Consider the following 26,023-nt stretch of genomic DNA (forward strand, 5'->3'; position numbering starts at 1 on the left):
AAAGGTTCAAGTGTATGTTGGAAATCTGACTGAATGCAAAGTATCTACTAATGTGACATATGATTGCTTTCCCTTTTTGACAAAATATAGTTTTATGGTAAATATTTTTTACAGTGGCATTTTTCAGTTCATAGCGAAAATAGTATCAAAACATTTTTATTTATTTATGCAGTTTTGAAAATTAGACAATGAAATACATACTGTGTAATATAAAATAGATCCAAGTAATGCAGATGGACATCACAGACACATTTTCAGTCTTACAAGTTTAACAATACACTTCAAATTTTGGTATCTGAAAATGGCCGATGGATGTTGAAAAGTAGTTGTATGGTGTAGAATTCTTTTGATTGTGCTATGTGAACAACTTGTTTTAAAGTCTAGAAAATTTTTCATATTTTAATTACTACAATATAAAACAGATAAGATTTGACTTGTGATAATCTTAGTATACAACAACAAAGATAAGCAATAATCTGAACGTTCTGAATGACTAAGTGATATCAAATATAGTGAGTTCCTTTTGTAGTCATAATTTGTATTAAGTTAAAATTGGATAATTTCAAAAACAGTGTATTGCAACATACCTTAATTGACTATAGAAACAGCAAATACAACATATACGTGAGTGTTGTTATACTTACGTTTACTGCAGAATGAATTTATTTAGGTATTTATACTATCATAATTGTATGTCTATTCTTGTATTTATTATAGACATTTGCATGTTTTTCTGTTTTTAGGCACAAAGGAACTGACTCTGAACCAGACCTAGGAGATGTCATTGTTGTGTTAAACAGCTTTAAAAGCAAAATACTGGATGTACAAGTGTGTGAGGCCAAAGCTCTTTATAGGCTTTGTTCTTAATATTAAGAATTATCTTTTTTACCCCTAATTAATTAATTTTTATTTTACAACTAACTTCACAAATCTACCTACAATGTCGTATTGGAACTCGGGTAGTGAAAGGAAGAGAAGGATTAAGTTCATAAAGGGAAAGCAGAGAGCCTGAAGATAGAAGAATAGAAATGATTTGTTTAAGTTATGATGTATCTACTGTATTTGTAGCCAAATAATGTTCTAAATTAGGCTTTAGAGATGAGATCAGGAACATGGGTGAAAATTAGCCCTTTCAAAAGGAAAAAAAGTGATGTTTCTTTCCTTTACAAAAACAAAAGCAAAAAAAACAGAAAAGGAGCATTTAAGATGGAAAGTTTAGTTCTTTTGAACCAACCCACATACTTAAAATCAATCAAAAATATTGGGTTAAATGTTTTTTAAAAAATCTTAAAAGCAAAAATGAGCTAACAATAATGATAGTAAGGAAACACAAGAACAAAATTAAAAGGAAAATGAGAGCCTAGTGAAGAAGCAAGCACAGAAGCTTCTCTTGTCCCAAGAAAGCTGCTGTTTTCCTGAGAACATCTGTCCATCCTGGTACACTTGAACTATCATTTTTATTTAATTTGCAGGGTGCTGGGGACAGATATTAAAACCCTGGACCCACATAAAATAGGTAATCCAGTAGAAGACCCTTTCTGGCCATAGCTTCAGGGTAAGGATGAACCATAGCAAAGTGTATGTACCACACGGTCATTAGCCCAAATTTGTCTCACCTCAGTAATCGAGGGAACCCTGAATTTTGCACTAAAATAGTCCCAGATTGATAAGATTGTACAGGCCTCTGGTGGAAACATCCATATATCTATGGAATAAGATTACTATATCCAAATACTTTGTATTACTATATGCAAAGAAAACCAGCAGAAATAGTAAATAACAGAAAGCAGACACGCAAACACTCCATATGTTAGAATTACTAACACAGACTTATTAACTACTTGCATTGTTTAAAGAAATAAAAGATAAACTTGAAAACAATTGCAGGTTATAAAGAACTATAAAAAGTGCATATCTGATTTTTTTATTTTAAGTACAGCTTCTAAAACTGAGCAATACAATGACCGAAGAATTCAGTGGATGACTTTAACAGGCCTGAAGAGAGTGTTAGTGACTTGGAAGATAGAACAGGAGTATCCCGAATGCAACAGGGACATTAATAAAGAAGAAAGGACAGTAGAGAAGTATGAAAGGCATAGAGAGCACAGTGAGAAATCTAAGATACCAGGATTGCATTTAAACCTGGCTCTGCCGTTCACTAGCTGTGTGCCCTTGAGCAGATTGCGTAACCTCCTTCCACCTCATTTTCCTCGTCTGTAAAATTGAGTTAATAATGGAACCCTCCTTAAGTGTCTGCTATAAGGATAATTTAGCTGTATAAAGTACTTTATGAGTATTTAGTAAATAAAATTGTTTTAAATAGAGTTCCAGAAGGCGATGAAAGACAGAATGAGGTACAGGTAATATTTGAGGCAGTAATGGCTGAGAATTCTCATGGTTGATGAAAGGTACCAATTTGCATATTCAGGAAGTCCAGTGATTCCTAAGCAAGATAATTAAGAGGAAATTCACACCTAGGTTCTTGTTAATAAAACTGCAGAAAGCAAAAGACAAAGAGAAATCTTGAAAGTAACCAGAGGAAAAAAGAAAAATGACCTTCAAAGAGCTACAGTTAGCCTGAACAATGGATTTCTCAGCAGTATGGAAAGCCATAAGATACTAGAATGATATTTAAAAGCTCTGAAAGAAAAAAGGAATGTCAACCTCAAATAATTTACCCTGGAAGGTATCTTTCAAGAAGAAACATAAAACAAAGTATTTTCAGACAAATCAAAAAACTGAATTTGCCACTAGCACACTCACGCTGTAGGAAATTCTAAAAGATGTATTTTAGGCAGAAAAAACATCTCAAATGGAAGATCTGAGTTTAAAAAAAAGAATGAAGAGAAAAGAAAACTGCAACTACGTGGACAAATCTATGAACAGTGAATAGGTGAAACAATAGTAATACTGTCTTACAAGGATTTTTAAAATATGTAGAATTTAAAAAGGACAGTAGCATTTAAACCATAAGATAAATAGGGGTGTTGGCAATAACACAGAAAGTTCTTATATTGACCAGGGCAAGAATTATGGCTACTTTTAGACTTTAGGGCAAATCTGAATGTTTTAAATTTCTGAGATGACCACTAAAACAATAAAACAAGGCATAATGTCATAGTTAGTAAAGAGGAAAATGGAGTGAAACAAATTAATATAAATGGACTAAGAAAGAAAGAAAGCAGAACATATGGGCCATAGAGGAAGTGCAAAATCGTAGGCTAGAATTTAATCCAATTACATTAAACGTAAAATACATGTTCCAATTCAAAGACAAAAGATTATCAGACTGGATTTTTTAAAAATTACAACTGTGTGCTTGCAAGAAAGGACACTAATACGTAAGAAAACTGCTTCAGGATGAGGATGAAAATAAAATACAAGTGAGGCAGAAGTATACAAGGCTGATACTGACCTAACGGAAGCCTGGGTGGCTGTGCTGACATCAGAGAGATCAGACATCAAGACAGCGTTACTAAAGATAAAGAAGGTTGCTTTATATGTATAATAGAAATAGAATTACCAAGAGAAACTGACAATTCTCTAATATTCCAGGATATTTTTAACATTCGTCCCTCAGTACTTGATACAGCAAGCAGACCAAAAGCTCAATAAGGATTTGAGCAGTGTGGTTATAAATCTTGACCTAATGGATGTATGTAGAACACAATACCCAGTAACACAGTGAACAGTCTTTCAAACACACAGAAAACATTAATAAAAATTAGTCTACATTTAATTGAAAGTTTCAACAGATTTCAGAAAAAGGAAATCATATAGAGTATGTCTCTGTCTGCAGTGCAGGAAAGGAGAAACCAATATCCAAAGATAACTAGGAAACACCCATGTAAGTCAGAATCTCTGTGGTCTAGTACCAGTAGGCTGTCAAAGCCCTCTCGTTATGTACTGCAGAGACCCTGAACGACCAAGTCATCAAATTCTACCCTGCATCCCACATCATAAGCTGTTCCTTGTCAGCCCTGCTGTTTATCCTGTGATCAGTTATACGTGTCGCTCACACTCATCTTTGATACTTTTTCCTGTTTGACCTTGGCTTCCTTTCTCAGTAATAACTTATACTCTGTCCTTGGCGCTTTTGCTTCTGGCCATTCCAGATGAAAAACCCCACAAACCCAGACCAGCCACTTAAGTTACTAAGTAGACTCAAGCCCTTTAAGACCAGCATTCCAGCTAGCTTTATCCCAGCCCTGCAAACAGGACAGAAAAGTACTGTTTCCACTGGGAGAATGGGGTATTTTATACTTGAGGAATTTTGACCTACTGAAAAATTGTTTCTTTTTCTTGAACTGAATTTTTTCACTCTCTGTATTGGCTCTAATTTGACCTGTTCATCCCTGGTATAGAGCACATCTAACTCTTTCACCAAAGCCATCAAGTCTTTGAGGGTAACAGTCACGCCCTACCTGAAGCAAACATTCTACAGCCTAATCATACCTGGGTCCTTCAGTTGTCTTCTAATGACACAGTTTTATCTCCTCACCATCCTCCTCTCAGAATTACGCCAAAGGACAGGGAAAAAGGAGAAGAGATAGACAACCTAAAAGATCAGCCCATGAACCCCAGTGGCCCACGATTAGGAATTCCAGAAAGGAAAAACAGAAAATAGAGGAAGGAAAGTTTCCCACAAATAAGGATAAAAACGTTTACGTCAGAGGGTCCACAAATTAGAATCAATCTAATAAAAATGGCCCATAAGATCCAGGGAGAAAACTTTTTGCAGAGATTTTCTGATGTACTTTCTTAGGTGAATGAATTTTTGGAATTAAAGGGGTCCTCAACCTGTCAAAAAAAAAATCAGGGAGAAAAGGCAGGTCACTGCAATAGAATGACACTAACACTAGCATCAGACACTTTATTTTCAAGACAGCAAAACAAAGATTTTAATGTTTTGAAGAAGATTATTTTGAACCTAGGATTCTTTAGGCAAATTCTTAATCAAATATGAAGGCAAAATGAAGTTATTCTCTGAAGCGTGAAAATTAGAAAAATTATTTTTCATACCCCTTCTTGAAGGTGTTTGTCAGCACAATGAAGATGAATAGCAGGAGAGAGGAAAACAGGTATTGCAGGAAGTGGTGAAATTAATCAGAACTCTAATACGAAGAAAGCTTGAGAGGGACAGGCAGTGAATTGCTAAGCTCCAAGAAGAATGCCTTCAAGAAGACAAGAGTTCCAGACAGCTAAGTAACTTGAATAATAAGCTGGAAAATATTAGGTACGTGGCAAAGAAGAAACATATCTCACCACAAGAAAAAAATCAGTAAAATTCCAAGAAAAAAAATACTTCTCTCTCGGTGAAATGTGAGAAAGCAGAATGCGTGTGTAACGGGGAGAGCCTCCCAGGAGCAGCACGGTGGGCGCGTCGTCGTAACCTGCGGGGGGAAGGCAGCGGTGGTAGCCTTTCAGACTCTTCAGGGAGTGGTGTTTACGTTGTCACAATGAGCACTTTTTGCTGATTTTCAAGTTGCAGAATAAAAATAGCACAGTGCAAAGGTGTAATTATGTTTACCAAACTAAATATGGCCTACATTTACAATGCTACAGTAAAGGTTTAGCTAACAAGCTGGGAGGCAGAGGGAGAAGGTAGATGTTAGTATCTTTGTAATCGGGTATGCAAGAGAAACTGTTGAATTTGTTGGAATAAAAAAATAGATTTAAATATTATTTCAAGTTACGAAAATACTCAGGAGAACTAATGATAAAAATAGTATTACTGAAACCTTCCCTGACAAAGGGGGTGGGAGGGATGGCATAAATAAGCTACTCGCCTTTCATTACCACGAATGAATAATGTCCAGATAAATAGTCAGTAACATTCCAAGCTGAAAATTTAGTAATTACAAGTTTAAGAACATTATTCAGGAGTATGGAGGTAACCACCAGAAGAACTAAAAACAAGAGGTTGAACTGATAGTTGAAACTAGATTGTGTCTATAATATACTAAGATCTTTCTTGGCTTTATTTACTATAACTATCTTAGATTTGTGACCATAACCTTACCTAATATATTTCTAACTACGCAGCATAATATTTAAAGCTACAAAATTCTAAAGTTTTTCTTTAACCATGCTATCTAGGTGCAAAAAAAGCCAGACAAAATTAAGGAAGATATCCTTTCCAGTAAAAATGAAGAAAAAAAAAAAGGAATGTGGGATTCCATTAAAAGGTAATTACTAATGAATATTTGAACATGTAACTATAAATTCACCAGGAGTCTGGTACATGGATGCCCTGCAGATGGTAAACTTTGAAGCCAAGCACAGATCTTCTCTAGAAGGGATAACGCAAATACATAAATGTTCATAATACAAGATAGCAAACTGGAGCTGTAAGACAGCTGAACATAAAGTGCTGTTCAAACCAAAGGAGAGAAAGGCTATATCCAGTTAGGGGGAACCTCAGAAAAGACTCTTTGGAGAAGCGTGTTCTAAAGGGTGGACAGGAAACAGAATGAGCGTACCAGGTTATGTGAAGTCAGAAAGATTGGGTATATTCCTCAAGGAGCAGGAAGCAGCCCAGGTTGGCTGGGATATTGACTATAATGGGGAATCTCTAAGTTAGACTGGGACCTATATTCAATTTAAAAGGAGTACATGCACGCACGCACACACGTGCGTATATTGGCTCACATACCTAAAGAGTCCAGGGTAGAGCTGACTTTGGGCATTCCGGTGATGTGGTCCAGAAATTCTTTCTCCACCTCCTAGTTCTATTATTTCTGCCTCCTTCATTTTCAGACAAACTTTTACAAGGAAAAAACTTGCCATCTCCAGTGGGAGGAAATTGCCTCTTTCCAAATAGTACCAGCCAAGTTCCAAGGCTGACTCGTTGGTCCAGCTATAGCCCCATATGCCAGACTGGACTGACCCCTGTGACTCTAATCGCCTAAGCTTGGGTCACGTGCCTGCCTCTGGCGCTAGGGAGAAGGCCCGCCCCACCGGAACTTTGGAGAATGAAATTAGAGGAGGGATGGTTATCCGCCCACAGTACCAGGTTATTGTGACTAGAAGTGTAAAGGGTGTTAAGTGGGCAAAAAAAAAAAAGGTCTGCTGTAGATCCAGATTATAGAGGCTCTGAAAGTCCATTTTAGAGATCTGAAGTTAATTTGAACTATGATGGAGAACTATTGATCATTTTTATCAAGGATAAGAAATAGAAACTTTAGGCAGATTTTGTTACACCAACCACACTCTGGATTCTCATCATTTTGGATTTTGCCCAGTTTAGGTCTCTCTCTATAGCTGACCCCTTACTTGGTGAGAATCATGTTACTGTTCCAAGATGTGCCAGGGTTGAACTGGTTACTGACTGAGAAAGGCTCAGATTCACTCACTTTGAGATGATTTGGAGAGTAGGTATGTTTGACAGGGGATGATGAAACAGAGCCTGGGCATGTTAAAGAGTGTCTGTCTGCCCATGACCTTCCATCAGAACCAGACAGTACAGACTGAAAGGAATAAAGGTAACTGTTAAACTACGGCATTGCCACTTACTCTACAGATGAGAAACCAAAACCAAATAATGCTTCATTAGGAAGAGAGAGCAGGTAAGTTTAGGGAATGGTAGCTCCTCCAGATACATGAATATTTTGTACATTACAGTGTTCTCACTTCTTTTGTCTTGTTTTTAATCCTAACTTAGAGTGATTTTTTTCCTCCCTGAGTCGACTGTGTATTTTTCTTATTTAGGGGATTACAGTGAAAATAGTTGTGAAAAATATCTCTGTATAACAATTCCTATTTGGCAGAATATATTCCACTTTGATTGTGAATTATTTAGCTTTCCAAATTTTAGTCATTCTAAATATCTGTGTATATAAAAATGAGATTTTTATTTAAATAAAAATTTTAAATAGGAAAAAGAAGAAATGATACATTATAAATACCCCAGATAAAAGATTCAGTCACTTTTGTGTATGAGATGGGGCATATCAAAGTCTGGTCTGGGTCCAGAAATTGGTGACAGTGACAGCTGGGCCCAGATGAAGCTTTTGTGATAGAAACCAATGTGCGGACATGGCTCCCTGGTGTTGTCTTATTCCTCGTGGAGGGGCACCCACGGTACAGCAATCTCTGTAGCCTGCGTGGAATGGAGACTTCCTCACCAGAGGAGCTCTAAACTGCTGGTGCCTTTTATAACATTTTATCCTGGGGACTCCATGTCACAGCACTCAAGGATCTACGCTGTCACCACATATGAGAAATCACCACAGTTAATACTTCATGTTCTGTTTCTTCCCTCACTGTTGGCCTATTTACATGAGACATAGCCATGGTGTGTTACCACTCATTCTGTGTTCTTAAAGCAACTCTTGTAATTCACAGAGATTCAGAGATACTGCCTCACTAACCTAGAAACAATATAATTAATATAATTGCATTCTGTGCTGTACATTTTTAAAAATCATAAAACTTCAAATTGTCACGTGTTTAAATATAAAAAATCTATAATTTTTAGGACAAGTATTTCTTTATAATGTAATTCATTATGAAAAGCATCCCTATTTTTATTTCTTATCAAATTTATTTTATGTAGGTATGTAAAGTCTGCAGATGTATATTAAACTGTTGATCATTCTTTTTTATTCCAAGTTTCACAAGGAGGTTGCATACAAAAAGAGACACTCAAGAAACAGACGTTCTAAACATCTTTTCAGTTGCTTCTGGCCATTTATATGAACGCTTTTTAAGGTAGGTATATTTTTTAATCTAATGGTTTGAAAAGTAACACATTTATGTAGCCCGAAGAAATTTTTAAAGTTCAAAAGAATAAAAGAAATTACAGTGGAAAAAAATCTCCCACCTGTTTCCTTGATACCCAGTTACTTCCCCACAAGAAACCAATTTTATTATTTTCATATCCTGCCAAAGATATGTATAGACAAGCAGATATATATTTTTAACTCCCTTTTACCTAAATAGTAACAAAGTACATACTGCTTTGCACTTTGCTTTTTTTTTTACCTAAAATTATGAGGGAAGTATATTTTCTAAATACAATAAAATTTCATGAGTTTGATTTGAAATGTTGGTGTCCTTTAAGGTTAGAAAATGGACAAATTTTGTAGTAGGATGATAAGTGAGAAAAAATTATATAGTAAATTTTCCTTTTCTAGTGAAGAAATCCTCCTTTGTTCTGTAAAAAGGAGAGGGCTGAGAGGAGGAAGGCAGTATTAACAAACACAAAGGGCTATTTTCTTTAACTGTTTATGTAGAAGGATTACAGAAAATGCCTCAAAAATGTTTGAATTTTAAATGTGTTGACATTTTAAAATGGTACTTTAGATATATCCCTGTCTTCTCTGATTCAGGGATGCGGGATAGCAAAACAAGTGACCTGCCCAGCGAATGTATCAATATAGACAGTTGCTCAGCCCTTCGAAGTGCACACACCTGCTATTAATGACACAGTAATAGAACCAAAATTAGATTCTAGTTTAGTTAAACAAGACTGTTTCAGACTACCTTCCTTCTCTTGTTAGGTGGAACAAACAAAAAGCAATCAGTTAATATGTATCAGGTATACATATATACACATTATTCTTACGCAGTCACATAACTGATGTGCAGCCATGATATCTGAAGATACTTCACTCTGTTTCTCCATAATTCATAGTGAGAAACTCCTAATTAATATCTTTAAACATTTAAAAGCCTTAAGAGAAGTAGGATGAACTCCTATTAATGTTAATTTATTGAATTTATTGTTCTCTTATCCAGAATTATGATGCTTTCTGTTTTACGTAACACCAAAACACCAGTGAAGTTCTGGTTTCTTAAAAATTATCTCTCACCGACGTTTAAAGTAAGTACATTAATTTTTTTATAGAGTGGCTAATATTTGAATAGTAAATTCTTTATATAATTGTAAGTTTATGTAACATTTCTCTTTTGAGAGTGAGTCTTTTGAAATGTATATTTACTCAAAGTACTGTATTTAATCAATTTAAAACTTTGGTATTCGTTATTTTTTTATCTAGCTTAAGAAAAATTCTGTGCAACTTCTATTTAAAGAGGTAATTAAAAGGACAGTAGGAGATGCTTTGTTTTGAAGTAAACTCAGTAGGTTTTCATGATAATGAATAATTAAATAAAATTTGGCAATGAAAAATATGTGCAGATTGTCAATTAAAAGAATTAGATTCTGTCACATTTTTACAAAGAAAGGAACAGTAGTCTCTAAAAATACGAAAACTGCACCATAGAAAATCAGTGGATAGTACCCAGAAGAGTGAGGTTCTTGTGTCACGTGCAGCTCCTCAGTTGCTGTGGTAATGTGGGCAGTACGGTAAGTGTCTGCGGCATTTTATATTTAGAAGTTTTCCAATGGCCAACATCTGTTACCCTTTACTCCTGCCACAGAATGTGCCCTGTTTCTTCCTATTAATCAAATTCCAGGCAAGTTAGGGTCTCACTCAACAGCAGTTCAAAGGTGTTCTCTCTCTAGACCAAAGCCAGTGGTGAAGGCAGAAATAAAAACAGCCAGCCATGCTCTGTTCCCTAGTATTGCCAGGCAGCGTGCTAAGTACTTTACCTATGTTACTCAGTTGCTCTTCATAAAGTCCTGTTCCCAGAAAACCAAGACTCAGAAGTTACGTAACTGGCCTGCACAGTTGGGAGGTATCCAAGACCACCCTGAAGCTCAGTAACTCACCAGAAGAGCTCACAGAACTCAGAAAAGCAGTTGTACTCACAGTTATAGTTTATGACAGCAAAAGGATGCAGGTTAAAATCAGCAAAGAGACTCATAGGGCAGGGTCCCGGAGTGACCAGACCCGGGGCTTCCAGTTGTCCTCTCCCAGTGGAGCCGTGTGGCCAGAGCTGAGCTCTCCCAGCAAGACTGTGACAGTACACATGGCGTGTTGCCAGTGAGGGAGCTCACTCAAACTTTGGTGTCCAGAGTTTGTTTTGGAGGCTGGCCACAGAGACCCACCTGATGGCCACCGTGGCTGCCCTTAGCCACTAGCCCCTTCAGAGCTGGAGCTGGTGTCTTGTGGCCCAAGGTCTCCATCAGAAATCCCATTGTTTGCACAGATTATCTGGTGTGGCCTAGGTCCCCCAGTAAATAAAGACGTTCTTATCAAGCAGGACATTCCGGGGGTAGCAGTTACTTCCCAGGAGCCACGGGCAAAGGGCACAACCATTCTTTGAGTAAGATTTGTCCCTTATGGGACAGGCCTGGATCAAACAGCTAATCAGTAGCTGAGATATGAACCCAAGCATCCTGACCTCAAAGCCCGGGTGCTTAACCCTTAAGTAGCAGCCCCTCTGCCCCCACCACCACCAAGAGCGCTGCCTCCTGTACGCATTTGAAAACTGAAAAAAGAAACCACAGATACAGACAAGGAGTCTTACTAGTTTGTTACTAAAATTCTAACATGTTATCCAACACTGCATAGAGGGATTTTACTCTGCGTAAATTGAGGTGACACAGTCTGAAGGTTCTCTTAACAGGAAATTACATCATTCGCTAGAAACATAGTGCTATGTGTGGATGGAAGTCTGGTTTCACTACGTGGCCAAAAGTAACACTATGTCTGAAATAATATTTCCCTTTTTGTAATTGGTTCTTCTCCCTCAAAATTTTTATCTTTAAAAAATTTTTTCAGTGAAATACACTGTGCACAAATTGTAAATGTGCAACTTTGAATTTTTACAAACTTAAAACACCTTATAACCAGCAGCCAGTTATAGAAACAGAAATTACTAGCACCCTAGATCCTTTCCCTTCAGTTTTAAAAAAAAGCATACCTCCTGTCTCCCGTCAGATCGTCGCTGAGCATTACCTGCTCTGGGAACAATCCTTTCCTGCTGCTCTGTATGAACTGACAGTCCCTTCTGATCTTTCACTCTGTTTCCCTCCCATTTTTATTTTTCTCCATAGCACCATCTTCTATAGATAACTAATTTTGTTTATTTTCTCTAAAATGTAAGCCTCATGAGGGCCATGATTTTATGTTTTGTTTCACTGCTTTATCTTTAGAGCTCAGAATAGTGCCCGGCACAAAGTGCTTGCTCAGCGAATATTTTTTAATACATATTTGTTGAATAAGAAGGTTTTTCTCATTTCTCCTAATTTTTTTAAAAAAAATTTGAAACAGAAGCAATGATTCTCAGCAACTGTTCTAGCCATAATTTCACCATTTTGCAACTCACAGATAAAACCGGTGCTTACAGTAAGGAACATAATTTAAATCTACACTGTTCTTACAAAAGCAGGGAGACATAAAACCAGCACCTAGCTGCAGGTGAGAACTGAGGAGACAAGCGCAGGTGCTGTCTTTACCCCTCCTTTTCCATCATCCCTCTCAGTCGTTGGGCTCTTGAACCAACTGCTCTGGTTTAAACAGAGTAAGATACTCTAAGCCTGTAAGACACTGAATCAAGTGTCAAATATTCATACTACTGTAACTACCTTGCATTTTTAATCCTTGAATTAAGTAGTCATAAATCTCAAACATGGAACTGATACAGAGAATCTGATTTATCAGTTTACAACTCATTTTGTGTTCTCTGTACACCCTTTTCATCTTCGTATCTCTGACCAAATGACATGTTGCCATGGTCACAGTGTCTGATACACAGATGATCCAGATGCAGAGGCTTTTCTTTCTACATCAAGTTTTCTCAGGTCAAACACTAGTAGTAAAAGTAGGGGAACAATTATCTTGGTTAATAGTTTGCTAATTAACATACTGTACCTGTTTTTGATGTCTTTATATAGTTTTACGTGCAGTTGTGTTTTTATATTTGTCAGCGTTTTCCTATTTCTGATTAAGAGGTGTAAGTTGTAGAAGTACTACTTAGACATTTTACCAGTTCATTTGTAACAATTTATAGGAAACTCTAACTTTTGAAATGTTAATTTTTTTCTCTAAAACAAAAACTACTCTCTGTTCCGTGAACGTGTTCTTTGATTTCTGTGTGCATTTTAGGAGGTGATCCCTCACATGGCCAAGGAGTATGGATTCCAGTATGAACTAGTCCAGTACAGGTGGCCCCGATGGCTTCATCAGCAGACAGAAAAGCAGAGGATTATCTGGGGTTATAAGATTCTCTTCCTTGACGTCCTCTTCCCTCTTGCAGTGGACAAAATCATTTTTGTTGATGCTGACCAGGTAATGAGATAACGGTTGTTTTCAGGAATGCGTGAACTTGTGTACATTTCTGAGTAGAGGGACTCAGTTTATATTGCTGCTGTTTATTACTGTCTTTGCTGCCATGCTACATAAGCATGACATGATTGTGACATATAAGCAAAGTGTCTTTTAAAAGAAAAGCATCAGCGTTCCAGGGAAAAATCAAAGGTGTTGCCAGAAGTGCCATTTATTCCTTAGGACACGGCAGTTTTTCCTCTGAAGTAGTAGGGTGGTGGGGTTTTTTTCTTTTTTTTTTTTTTTTTGTATTTTGGTAATTAAACAAATACTTGTGTTAGTCATAATAAAAAGAGTTATATGATTTGAATGAGCTGAAACTTGTTTAAAATGAACTGTTTCTTCTTGCTGGAAAGTTAGTAATCACACACATCCTCTCTTTCCTCCGCCTTCAGCGGCTCTGGGTCTCTGGCACTTAGCCATCATTCTACCACCTAAAGAAAAAGCCCTAAATTTGGCCAAAAAATTTATAGTTAAAATTTATATATCCAAAAATGTTTATGACTCTCCCCTTCCCTCCTTGCATGCCTTTGTAATCATTAATGGTAAAAAAAAAAAATTTTAATATACAGAATTTCTAAGAATAGTAATATGTGAATATAAATGTCATATAAATTAAATGTACAAGTTAGTGTTTATATTTAGGACCAAAAATATATTTTCAAATCCTATTTTATAATTTGTATTTTAAATTGTGTATTTTCCAAATTGATACATATGAATCATTATAATTAAAAACTAAGGTTGTAGACCTATGTGTAATGAAGTAAATATTGCCAAACATACCATCTAACATAAAACTTATTTCTCTCAATATACATAGTAATATTTTGCAGCAGGCTAGAGTCTATTAAGCAATGAAGCATACTAATGTTACTTCATTGAAGCCATGGAGAATAATCAGGAGATTTTTCTTTATGATTCAAACTAATATTTGCCAATACACAATAATGGAGCTATATCATAAAGAAGATTTTAAATTATTAATCTATACCTTCAGAAGTTAAGAGCTACGTACTTATATATTTAATTCCTTCCCAAAATATATTTTGTTATAATACCTTGATTACAAATCAAAACCACAGTGAGATATCACCTCATACCTGTCAGAATGGCTATCGTCAAAAAGAATACAAATAACATGTTGGTGAGGATGTGGATAAAAGGGAACCTTCCTATTCTCTTGGTGGGAATGTAAGTTGATGCAGCCACTGTGGAAAATAGTATAAAGGTTTCTCAAAAAACTAAAAATAGAACTACCATATGACCCAGCAATTCCCTCCTGGTATGTATCTGGGGAAAAAAAAAAACTAATTCAAAAATACATGCACCCCAATATTCATAGCAGCATTATTTACAGTTGCCAAGATATGGAAGCAACCGAAGTGTCCATCAACAGATGAATGAATAGGGAAGATGTGGTAGTATATATATACATACAATGGAATGCTACTCAGTCATAAAAAAGAACAAAATTTTGCCATCTGTAGTAACATAGATGGACTTAGGAAGGCATCATGCTAAGTGAAATAAGTCAGAGAAAGGCGAATACTGTATAGTATCACTTATATGTGGAAACTAAAAAATACAACAAACTAGTGAATATAACAAAAAAGCAGGCTCACAGACATAGAGAACAAGCTCAGGGTTAGCAGTGGGGAAGAGGAGGGGGGAGGGGTGTTACAAGGGAGAGGCGTAAGCTGTACAAACTATTAGGTATAAGCTAAGCTACAGGAATATATTGTACAATATGAGGAATATAGTCAATGTTTTATAATAACTATAAATGGAGTATGACCTTTAAAATTGAGTCACTATATTGTACTTACATAATACTGTACATCAACTCTACTTCCATTTTAAAAACAATATTTAAAAACCTTGATTAAAAATGATACAACAAGCTGTTCTTATTAGTGAGTAAGTCCACTGTCATACAGACTAGGTATGTAAATTACAGGTTTCTTTTAATCTGTAAGGACAAGAGGAAAAAACTAGAAACTTGGTAAACTTGTGCAACATGAAAGAACTGTGGGGAAACTCAGTTCTCTGTCTTTCTACAACAAGGTAATGATTACTTGAGAGTCACTTAAAAAAGGGCTCATATTTATGATCTTCATCAAAGAAACTATTCTAATTATTCAGATTGTGAGACATGACCTAAGAGAACTTCGAGACTTTGATCTGGGTGGAGCTCCTTATGGGTACACGCCCTTCTGTGACAGCCGCAAGGAAATGGATGGGTATCGTTTCTGGAAAAGAGGATACTGGGCATCACATCTTTTAAGAAGGAAATACCATATCAGGTAAGAAAATTCATATTCTTACCTTTTAGTAAATAAATAACTTACTGAATCACAATATTCAGTTTTCTTGGAAATTATACCATAGTGGCAACCAATTATATAGTGCTTATTGCATGCCAGTCACTCTTATAAGACTTTACATACATTAACTCATAAAATCTCTGTGACAACCTTTTGAGATCATTACCATCACTATCTTACAGATGTGGAAACCAAGGCACACAGCATTTATGTACCTGGCCCAGGCTTCTGCTGTTAGTACAGAGCTGAGCTAGAAGTTAAACATAAGTAATATGGCTCGACTCTATGTTCCTAAGTACTAAAGAAGATTTAAACTTGGTTTGTCGCAGAGCAAGATGAAGATACTGTCTTTACAGCTGTTACTGTTTTGCAGTGCCGTGAGTTTCAGGAGATCTTAGAAGAACTTGAGGTGACACCCTGGAAACACAGTATTAGACACTGGGAGGAGGTTATGAAAGGATTCATTATGATTAGACTTATCTAAAGTGATCTAAAGTTAATACTGTGGCTGTAGGCAGTAACTGGAGGAAAGTAGAAACACAAACAGCATAGGCTGTCAAGGAGTGTTCCTTTTTTTGCAGTGCCTTATACGTAGTAGATCTCAAGAAATTCAGGAGAATTGCAGCAGGTGACAGGCTCCGGGGCCAGTACCAAACTCTCAGTAAAGATCCACATAGTCTTTCAAACCTCGATCAGGTAAGTAAAACATTCATAGAATAATTTTTAGTACATAGACATAGACTGCTCCAACTGCCTGCTTATAAACTTTGAAATCTTACATTTTCAGCTTCTTCCTTCCCTTCATACAATTTCATAGTGGATATTTTAACTTACATGCTTTTTCACTTCAAGCCCAACATTCTCAGAACCAATTGTGTTTGACCTTCACTTTTCCATCCTTAAATCTCTTCTTTCTGCCGTACACCCTGTCTCACTTTCCACGGTCATTTAACGTCTGTCTCCCTCCCTCCCTCTTCCTCTTTCTTCCTCTTTCTCTCTGATCTTCAAAACAAACTCCCTCCATTCTGTGCCCTACCTGGCTACGGCCTTACATCTTGTTTTTACTCACAGATACTTTATTTCTCATTTCCCCCTAATTTCCTCATTATTATATCCCACTAATGTCCTCATTTTCACAGTTTAAGCAGATGCAGAAGACCTGCAGCCCCCAATTCTCACTGTTCCCTCTTTCCAGGAATAAAGAATGTAGGTTCTTACTAGAACCATGCTTGCTTGTCCACTCACTCAGCAGGCGTCCGCTGAATTACTTGCTGTGTGTCAGGATGTTCTCCCAAACCCTGGGCCATCAGAAAACACAACAGAGACCCTTAGTGCATGGTGCTTTCATTCTAGTCGGAAAATAACTAAATAAATAAGTGAACAATATTTAAAGGTAATGAGTGCATTGGAGAAAAAATAAAACAGGAAAACATGACAGAATTCAGAATGGGGAAGAGGGGCTAGGGTTTGCTGCTGCAAATTGGAGTGGCCGTCTGTCCCTGTGAAGGCGACGTTCAGACGGAGGCTCAGGAGCCGACCACGCAGGTATTTGTGGGAACCTCACGCAGACAGAAGACCCGCCGCAGCAGTCCCCGCTCGGGGATGGGGGGAGGCGGCTGTCCGTCTGAGGAATGGAAGAGGGGGCGCGAACAGCATGAGGGGGAAGGAGGGAAGAGAGGTCACAGAGGGTCTAGACAATGTAGTTGAGGCCCTTTGAAAATCAAGCAAATGGAAAATCATAGGTCAAGATACTAATGATTGATTCAAGTCCACACTGGTGAAGGGCTGATTTATTTTAGAAGTCATTCTTGAAAATTGGGAGAACTCCAAGTATGCGTGTGCGCGCACGCAGCGTCCTTTCAGGATTGCCAGTTAGTGGAAAACAGACTTAGAGTCCTCAGTAAGCCCCAGGAGCCTTCCAGACGTAGACTGTGAATGCTGCGTTTCTGTCATTCTTAGTGCAGCTCCCGGTGGGTTCTTCTTAAGGAGCCCTCAGTCTCACACACAAGTGAAGCCTGTGAGGCGCCGGGCTGCCCGCGGGTGACCAGGGGAAGGACTCGCGTGTCAAGCAGACCAGCGCCGTCCGCGGGCCCACCCCCCCCCCCCGCCCCGGATCTGCGTCGCCGCGCTTGGGGGGGGGGGGTCCTTCTGCAGCGCCCGTACCCGCCAAGTCCACTGAACACTTCCCACCGCCGTCAGCGTGGCGGCGTCTTACCCAGTGAACGCGTCCCACTGCTTTTCATTTGCGTTTTTTCAACAGGAGTGGTTTTGTCCTCTCCTTTCTTGAAACTCCCTTGGCTTTGATAACACCAGTTCTTCCTGGTCCCTCGCTGATGTCCGCGACTTTCCCACAGTAATTTGAGAACTGCTCCTTTTCTGTCTCTCATTTAAACCTTGCTATCCTCTGTTTCTGCTCGTGGCCCCCTTCCCATTCTGTACCCACTCTATTGTCATTCTTACTTACATTCAGGGTTTTAATTTCCAGCTGTCTGCCAGTAATTCCCAAATCTTTATCTCTGGCTCTTTCTCCTCTCAATGCCAGTACCTCCATTATAAATAAATAGATAAATAAGCCTAATTACCCCTCCCCCCAAAAAAGAAAGCAAGCCCTGAGTATGCAGAAATAAGGAAGTATTCAGTGAACATAGTTCCCCAATGGGGAAGTGAAAAGTCACCTCAGAATCTGGGGAGTGTGGTGGTGACCGCATGAACAGTAACCGCAGGCGTGATGGGAGTGCCTAGTCCTGGTGTTTCGAGGCAGACAGAGAGGGGATGCGGAGGGGTGGGAGGGGAGGTCCCGGGCAGGTGTGGGCTTAGTTTCAGTGCACGGGTTCATTCATGACACAGAGTGATTGGGTCAAAATAATGATTTAAAGCTTAAAAATATAGGCGTATCTCAGATTTGAATATTTTTTAAGGGTCTGTTTATAATCTAAATGACACCATCACCGCCTTTCACTCTGACTGTAATTTCGGCACCTCTATGTTTAAATCACTTTTTTTTTCTGTAGGATCTTCCCAATTACATGATTTACCAAGTTGCCATAAAGTCTCTTCCTCAAGACTGGCTGTGGTGTGAAACCTGGTGTGACGATGAATCCAAACAGAGAGCCAAAACGATCGATCTGGTGAGTGTTTGCATTTTCACTGGTATAAGCAGACATGAAAATGTTCCAACAGAAATCTTTTCTGCCTTACAGATGGGGTGGCACACGCAGGGCACCCTGCCACCCAGCGTGTTATTTGCTGCCATATTCACATAGGTTGGCAAGTATAGGGCTGTGTCAGGGGCCCCCAGGCCACCCCCAGGTTTGATGACTCACTAAGAGGACTCAGGACTCAGAGTCATGGCTGTGATTTATCACAGCAAGAAAATGCAAAGCAGAATCAGCAAAGGAGAAAGGCACTTGGAGTCAAGTTCAGAGAAAACGATGTTCAAGCTTCCAAAAGCCCTCTCCCTGTGAGCTTACCTTCTTCGGCTGCGAGAAGTACAGCAGCCGTGTGGACTGTGGTCCGTCAGGGACACTGACCAGAGACCCAGTGCCCAGGAGCCTTACTGGGGGCTGGTTGTGTAAGCACCCCTCTACCTGGCACGCACCAAAATTCCCAGCACCCAGCAGGAAAGCCAGCACTCGGCATGAACCATTATTTGTGCTATTTAGGGAAAGTGAGCCATTCTTGTCAGGGAATGGTGGGAACACTCCTGACACCCAGGTTCCCAGATGCCAGCCAAGGGCCAGCCTTGCCAGCAGACCTTTCTAAGAATAGCAGTCTCAGGCCAGCTGTGATCATTCTTTTGGGCACAGGGCCTTTTGAAAGAAAGGCCATGAGCTGGCTGAAACGTTTATGGATTAGCTCTCATCTTAACATATTATCAGTTTTGTTCTCCTGCCAATAATTTTCTCACATAAAGACAACCAAAATAATTCTGTCTACTTAAATTATCCTATACATGTCTCTGTTTCTTCATTATTTTTGAGAAATTTTTTCTTTAGTTTTTCATTTTAAGCAGCATATGCTACAGTTTAAATCTCCTAGACATGAAATATTTCAAACTAATTTATTGTCCAACTGTCTAGAAGCTACATTCCCATACTATGTATTATTTTTAATAGCTACAAGGTATTGTCATTCTTTTTCTGACCATGTTGTTTTTATGTGCAAATTTAAGTCTAATTGTTTACAAGATCATCACTGAAGAACAAATTGTCAAAATATTAGAACTCATGGTTTTGAACAAAATAAGCAGGACAATAAAATATAGAGACCTTTTTCCAGATACGTGTAGAAAGGTACAGGGAAAAAGGAGCATGCCAGAATGGTAGGGTGCAGTCATGGGTGACAGAATTCAGCAGAGACGAGATGGCATTCGTAAGGAAAAGCAAGGGAAATCTCTATAGAGAGGTCAAGAGCATTACTGAGCACAACTCATAGGGTTGTGACTCATACATTAGCGACATGAGTTCCCCTTGGGGTCTTTAGTGCTGAGGTTAACATGAGCTACCCTAACAAGTGCCCAAATCTCAGTGGGCTCACACACACCCAGGCACGGACCTAAGCGAGGGTCCTGCTGGTGCGCGGCTCCCCTGTAGATGGCAGCAGCGCCCCCCACCCCTCGTCGGGACTATCAGAATGCCTCAGACTTTGCTGAAGACCCCCTGGGGGGCATGGTCACCTCGTTTCAGCACCACTGACAGAGACTGCAGGGGAGGAAACTAGCGTAAACTAAGGAAAACATAGTATTTTTGTTTTAATCGTCTCTGAGACAACTAGAAAGTAGTTCCATTATCTTTACTTTATAGAGCACATTACCTGTGAAGTTCATTTCTACAAAGAAGATCCTGTTTCCCACTTCCTCCAGAGATGCATCACTGGAGAAAAAATCCACAGTGGAAGGAACTGAAAATACTTAATGAGGATGAGGAAGGGATTAAGGCAGCAGCCTCAGGGCTCATAACTGAGGGATGAAGGGGAAGGGAAGTTGGGGCAACCATTAGAAAACAGCACGTAGAAGTGGCTTCAAGACACGCTCTCTGTTAACGCCTCGCAGAGGGCAGGTGGGATGCCTGGGTAACTTTGTGAAGTAGCTGCTCCCCCCACAGTCTTTCCTGTCTCAGGGGCATCTCCATTCGTTACATTGCTCAAGCCAAAGACATCAGGGTCATTTTGATGCCTCTCTTTTCTCACAGTTCACATCCAACCCATTAGCAGGTCTTGTCTGCTGTACCTTTAAATACATCCAAAGTCAGATCCTTCTTAAACTCCTCCTATACTTTTTGCCTTTTAACCTTTAATTTCCCAAGAAACACTATAGTAGGACCAATTGCTAATTAAACAGTTGAATCAAATATTAGAGAAACCTTGCAGATGATCTTGTTTTAATTTCCTCTTTTGCACATAAGAAACTAAGATTCTGCGTGTGGGCATGCACACATACACTCACACAAAGTTGTGGCGTTTATAGGTCTTACTACTAGTAAGTGTGGACTGTCTGAGTCTTACTAAGACTTGGAACCATGAAGACTGAGTTTTTCCACTGTGCCTGTAAAACAGACTGAGTATGTTTAAGGTGTGGAGATTTATGGACTACTCTGAATTTGACAACTATCAGTATTTTGACAAATAAGCTCCAATTAACTGATTTTTAATATCATAGCTGCTAGTTAGAACAGAGGCATATGAAGGAGGATGAGTATTTCTGCCAAAGAAACTCAAGACATTTCTAAAGGATAACAAATAGTTTTTGTCTATGGAAAATATAAAGTATGTAAACGAGGTTTTAGCCCAGAGAAAAGGCAAGAAAATAATTCATTATGTGTTCTTTTACAGGATGGTCAGTAATCTTCCGTGAAAACATTTTACAGAATTGTTTGACAAACTTCTTATGAACCATCAGAATGTCTTTAAATGATTTTTGTTTAAATTTCTGATTGAGGTTGTTTGCATTAAACACCTACTGCTTACATAAACTATGATTTGCCATTTCATTTCACCCTTTCTCTGTTAAACTAATTTTAACATTTCAAGTATTTAGCACTTAGGGCTGTGCTTTTTATAAAATTTTGTTTGCTCTAGTGACATAGAAGTGTCCGCAAGTGTTTCCTTTATGTTTCCTGGAATGTGGTTTTTCATTAACAGAGCTTTACTTAAACTTTCAGTGCAATAACCCCAAAACGAAAGAACCGAAACTAAAAGCTGCTGCCAGGATTGTCCCAGAATGGGTGGAGTATGATGCTGAGATACGGCAACTGCTAGATCACCTTGACAACAAGAAGACAAGTGCGAGTAAGTTATCACTCTGCAGTGGTGTGTGAACCATGTGTTGCATTAAGTGAAATTAGAATAAATTACAAAGTCACTTCTTAGTGATCAAATGATTAAGTCAGAATTTCTTTACGAAAGTTTGTGACATGACTACAGATTTCATTTTTTTGTGGACTAAGCTCACAAACTTAAAACATGGATAGAGACTCTGTTCCCCCATGGATATAGCTTCAAGTCCTGTCACCACGTAGAAGGGTGGTAATAGCACTGTCTTTAGAGGTTAAAAAAAAAAAAAAGGAAAACTTATCTTTGAGACACACTGAATTTCCTAAATGTGAAAATCCAAGCCCTAAAGTTTAATAAAAGCCTTACATAGCTAACCAAGTATTACCTTCTGTTTCCTCAATTAATCTCGTACATGATGTAGGTTTCCCCATGGAAAGCTGGTTCCTGCTTCTAAAGCCTTAGTCATAGACTGGAGGGTGATTTGGGTTAATTTGTTTCCATTTCCTAGATTTAAAAAACCGTGGTGACCTTAGCATTTCATCACCCTACATGAACCTTCAACACCAATAAGTATTATGTGTTGGATATTCTTTTAAAGCTGGTATAACTTCCTGATTCCCTCATAATTCCTTTTCCTGGTCAGTGCATGTCCTTCTATTGTCCTTTGCTCTTTCTTAAAAATAGTACTAAGCTTTTTTGTGTTCCAGTCTGCATGTTAGAGACTTTCACAGGTTATATTAGTTAATCCTCACAGTACTTTTTTCCAGTTCAGAATATAATTCTTATTTTCCTCAGTCTTATTTTTTAGGGAGGCTGAAATGATTATATATTAAAACTTTCCCATATAAGCATGAAATTGTGTTTCATCTTGACTCTGTTACAAAACCAATGGGTGTTGTCAGAGAATTTCAATATTTAAAATACACCCATGTATTTTTAATAATCTAGTATAAAGATACCATTTCAATTCAGAAGGATTATTCTGTAAGTGGTATAACTGTTTTCAAAGGGAGAGAAAGATCAGACAGAGGGAAGAGGGAGAGAAGGAAAGAAAGCAAAAAGAAAATTCAGATAATTACCTCAGAAAAAATTTTAAATGCATAAAACATTGAGATGAAACGTTTCTCATCAAATTGGAAAGAGTTAAAGGATTAACAATACGCAGCATTAGCAAGGACGTTGACCAGTAAGCGCTGTCCCATGCACAGACATACAGTAGCAATTAGGGAAATTTTGTAATATGCATAAAAAGTTAAAATACATATGCCCTTTGGCCCAGCAATTCATAAGAAATTTATATTTAAACAATAAAATGACATATGTACACATTGTTTGTTACAGCATTGTTTTTAATAATGAATAGAGTCTATCCATCAATACAGGATTGATTGAATAAACATTGATACATACAATGAAATACAGCATAGCCTCTCAAGAGAATTAAGATAGGTCTGTGCAGACAGCGCATTTTTAAGTTAAAAAATAGGTTACAGAATATTTATGATTGACCCACATCTTAAAGAACAATGCATATCTGTGTGTATGTGTTTGTGTATGGTTATGTGTATAAATGAGTTTTACAAAAGAGATTTTGGGGTTTTTTAATTTTTAATAACAAATTTAAGACATGTTCACTGATAAACATTAAAACAATGTGGAATTATATAGAGTGAAATTGGAAGTCCTCTTTTACTTAAATCCAAAGAGGCAGCTTTTCTCTGTCAAGCAAGTCGACTCATCATCTCCGCTGTGTGTTCTGTTTTCTACTTTCAGAAATGTATTAATGCCTTTCCTCCAGTGTTGTGTCATAACCACTTCCTCCACTGTCATTATGGCTCTCCCTTTTCTGTTTCTTATCTTTCCAGTGGAATTTAGTGAAGACAGAAACATAGTCTGCCATCTTGAATTGTGGAACAGGATCTATTTAAGTTGTATTTTAATTAATTTCTGCCTGAAAATATCATCTCAAATTCTCGGTATTCTTAAATCAGCTAGTATGTGACAGCTCAGTGATGCAGGATAAGAAACTGTTTTGATCTCTAAGATTCTCACATTTGTGTAGCAGTTACGTCTGTGTTTGAATGCTCTGTCCTCCCATCTTAGATGAGGACCATACATTACATTAATGACAGGATGTTTGGCACATGGTGAGTAATCTATTAGTATTTTTCAAGGCCTCCATATAACAGATGCTGTAATGTACAAAGAGCTGTTCTCATGTCACGTAATGAAGCAAGTAGGTATTAACTAACAAGCAAGAGGATCCTCAGCCAGCACCTGTGATTTTTATATTATTTCATAAATCAGTGAGATTTAAACTAATTTGATATTTAATATTTCAAGAGCTAAGTAAAGTTTCCTCCCCTACAGTTTTGACACATGATGAACTCTAGCACTGGCTTCTGTAAGAAGATGACAAGAAATCTGCCACCTGCTGGGGAAGTGTGGAACTACTGCTAAGACTTCTGGAAGTTTCATTAAGGAATATTCTTCAATTTAAAATATATTAATTATTTAAAATACATGTATTTAATGTCTTGACTGAGTTTAAGTTATATAAGCAATAACCATTGAGTACCTAAAACTAGATTGTTCCTCTTTCCTGATTGCTTAAGACACTGGGTTTTCACCAGTTAGTGCTATTTTGCCAGATAACCAAGTAGAAGAACATATCTGACTAGCTGGTCCTCATGGGGATTCATCACACCATCTACGTCTTTGGATATTCCAGCCCTAAGTGCATCTGTATTTCTTTATTCACAAGATGCATTTAAAATTAGAGAAACCTATTTTGTGTTTTCTTCTTCTGAGAAAATAAAAGAACTCATGGTTATCTCTGAATATCAATCTAAAAAATTTAAGCTCATTTATATCCTAACTATTATTTTTAAATGAAGTAGTGTCGCACTGTAATCACTTACTTATCTTAAACTATATGATGTTTTAACCCTATGCTACATTTATATTTTTTAATGTTTCTAATTTTTATTTCATAAAATGATGTTTCCAGGCTTATGAGGTGAACGGCTAGCTTTATAGAAACTAAGTTAAGAATGTAAATAGTTTCTTTTTCCTGCTGTATATTAGATGAGTAGGAAGAGTAAAACTATCCAACTATTCTAGAATCATGGGCTCTTGGGACCGGAGGAGACCTCAATGTCATTTGGACCCCGTCCCCTGAAGAAGCTGACTCGGTAGAGCTGAGGTGAGCGTGGGAATCATAACTTGTTTAAGCAGCTCTCCAGATGACTGTTAATAAGTGAGGCTTGAGGAACATCTAACAGACTTTAGCCTGTGTGCCAGCCCCCCTTACACGGCCCTGCCGGGTAAAGCCTCAGGCCATCTTGGAAACTCCAGACTCATATGGAACTGTCTGCCCCTAGAGACTGGCGAGTCCATCTCTGGACAGCTCCACACCAAGCTCCCAGTGAGCCAGACGTTGTCTACTGGCAGCCTCTACTCTTGCTCCTTCGAGCTCTTCTGAACGTATCTAATCCTTCTCTATTTGACGGCACAGCTCCTTAGCGTATTTGAGAATAACTACTCTGCTCCCAGCAGCGTCATTCATTCCTAATAAGAGATCACAAGGCCACTCGCGCCGTCTCAGGAACCCTCCCTCTGTAACTTGTTAGTGTCTGTCTGTGATGGCACGGAGTGCTCTGGGTGTGGCCTGCCTGATGGAACGCGACTATTCCTGTGGCTTTCCAGGGTCCCAAGGGCTGGAGTGGTAACCTGCCCTGGGCAGCCAGTTCCATGGGGTCTCTGGCTCATTCCTCTTCAGAGTCGGTGTAACGTCAGGCTTGGTGAGAGGTAAGAGACTCTGTAAGTACGCTTCTCGCTGAGGCCAAACGCACCAACCCGGCTGAGCTCTCCTGTGATGTTCTGGGCAGAAGCCCAGCTGACGGTTAGAGGGCACGCGCTGGGCAATGGCACCTGATTGCCACAGTCACTCCTGACTTCCACCTCCACTGTGCATGAGCCTGTTTCACAGACTGTGAGCTCAAACTGCAGAATAATGTAAACAGCCTCAATGGCTCTCCTCCCAGTTTGTATCTTGTCATTTGAATGGTTAACTTTACATGTCTTACTTCCAGATGAATGATACCTTGTATCTGAAAATCCAGCTTTATAAATGTCTTCACAGGCGGCTCTCCTTTAAGGTGGCTCACTTTAACAGTTTTGTGTCAAGTGCATATACCTGCTGTGACACATGGGAATCTCCCGTCCTCGGGGACACTTCAGGGAGCTGAA

The 26,023-nt window shown here is 38.4% G+C and overlaps 1 protein-coding gene across 1 annotated transcript in view; it reads left to right on the forward strand.

Moving 5' to 3' along the window:
* The window catches only part of UGGT2 (UDP-glucose glycoprotein glucosyltransferase 2), a 142,075-nt gene that overhangs the window by 113,556 nt on the left and 2,496 nt on the right, over window positions 1–26,023 (forward strand). Inside the window, 11 exon segments of the mRNA XM_032496763.1 lie at window positions 744–828; window positions 6,100–6,188; window positions 8,614–8,712; window positions 9,742–9,826; window positions 12,957–13,139; window positions 15,321–15,481; window positions 16,084–16,198; window positions 18,514–18,630; window positions 21,661–21,787; window positions 24,143–24,977; window positions 25,481–25,582. Coding sequence (XP_032352654.1) covers window positions 744–828; window positions 6,100–6,188; window positions 8,614–8,712; window positions 9,742–9,826; window positions 12,957–13,139; window positions 15,321–15,481; window positions 16,084–16,198; window positions 18,514–18,630; window positions 21,661–21,787; window positions 24,143–24,165 — 1,084 coding nt within the window. The 3' untranslated portion in view covers window positions 24,166–24,977; window positions 25,481–25,582.

The sequence above is a fragment of the Camelus ferus genome, chromosome 14 (assembly GCF_009834535.1).
Source record: "Camelus ferus isolate YT-003-E chromosome 14, BCGSAC_Cfer_1.0, whole genome shotgun sequence".
Lineage (NCBI taxonomy): Eukaryota > Metazoa > Chordata > Mammalia > Artiodactyla > Camelidae > Camelus > Camelus ferus.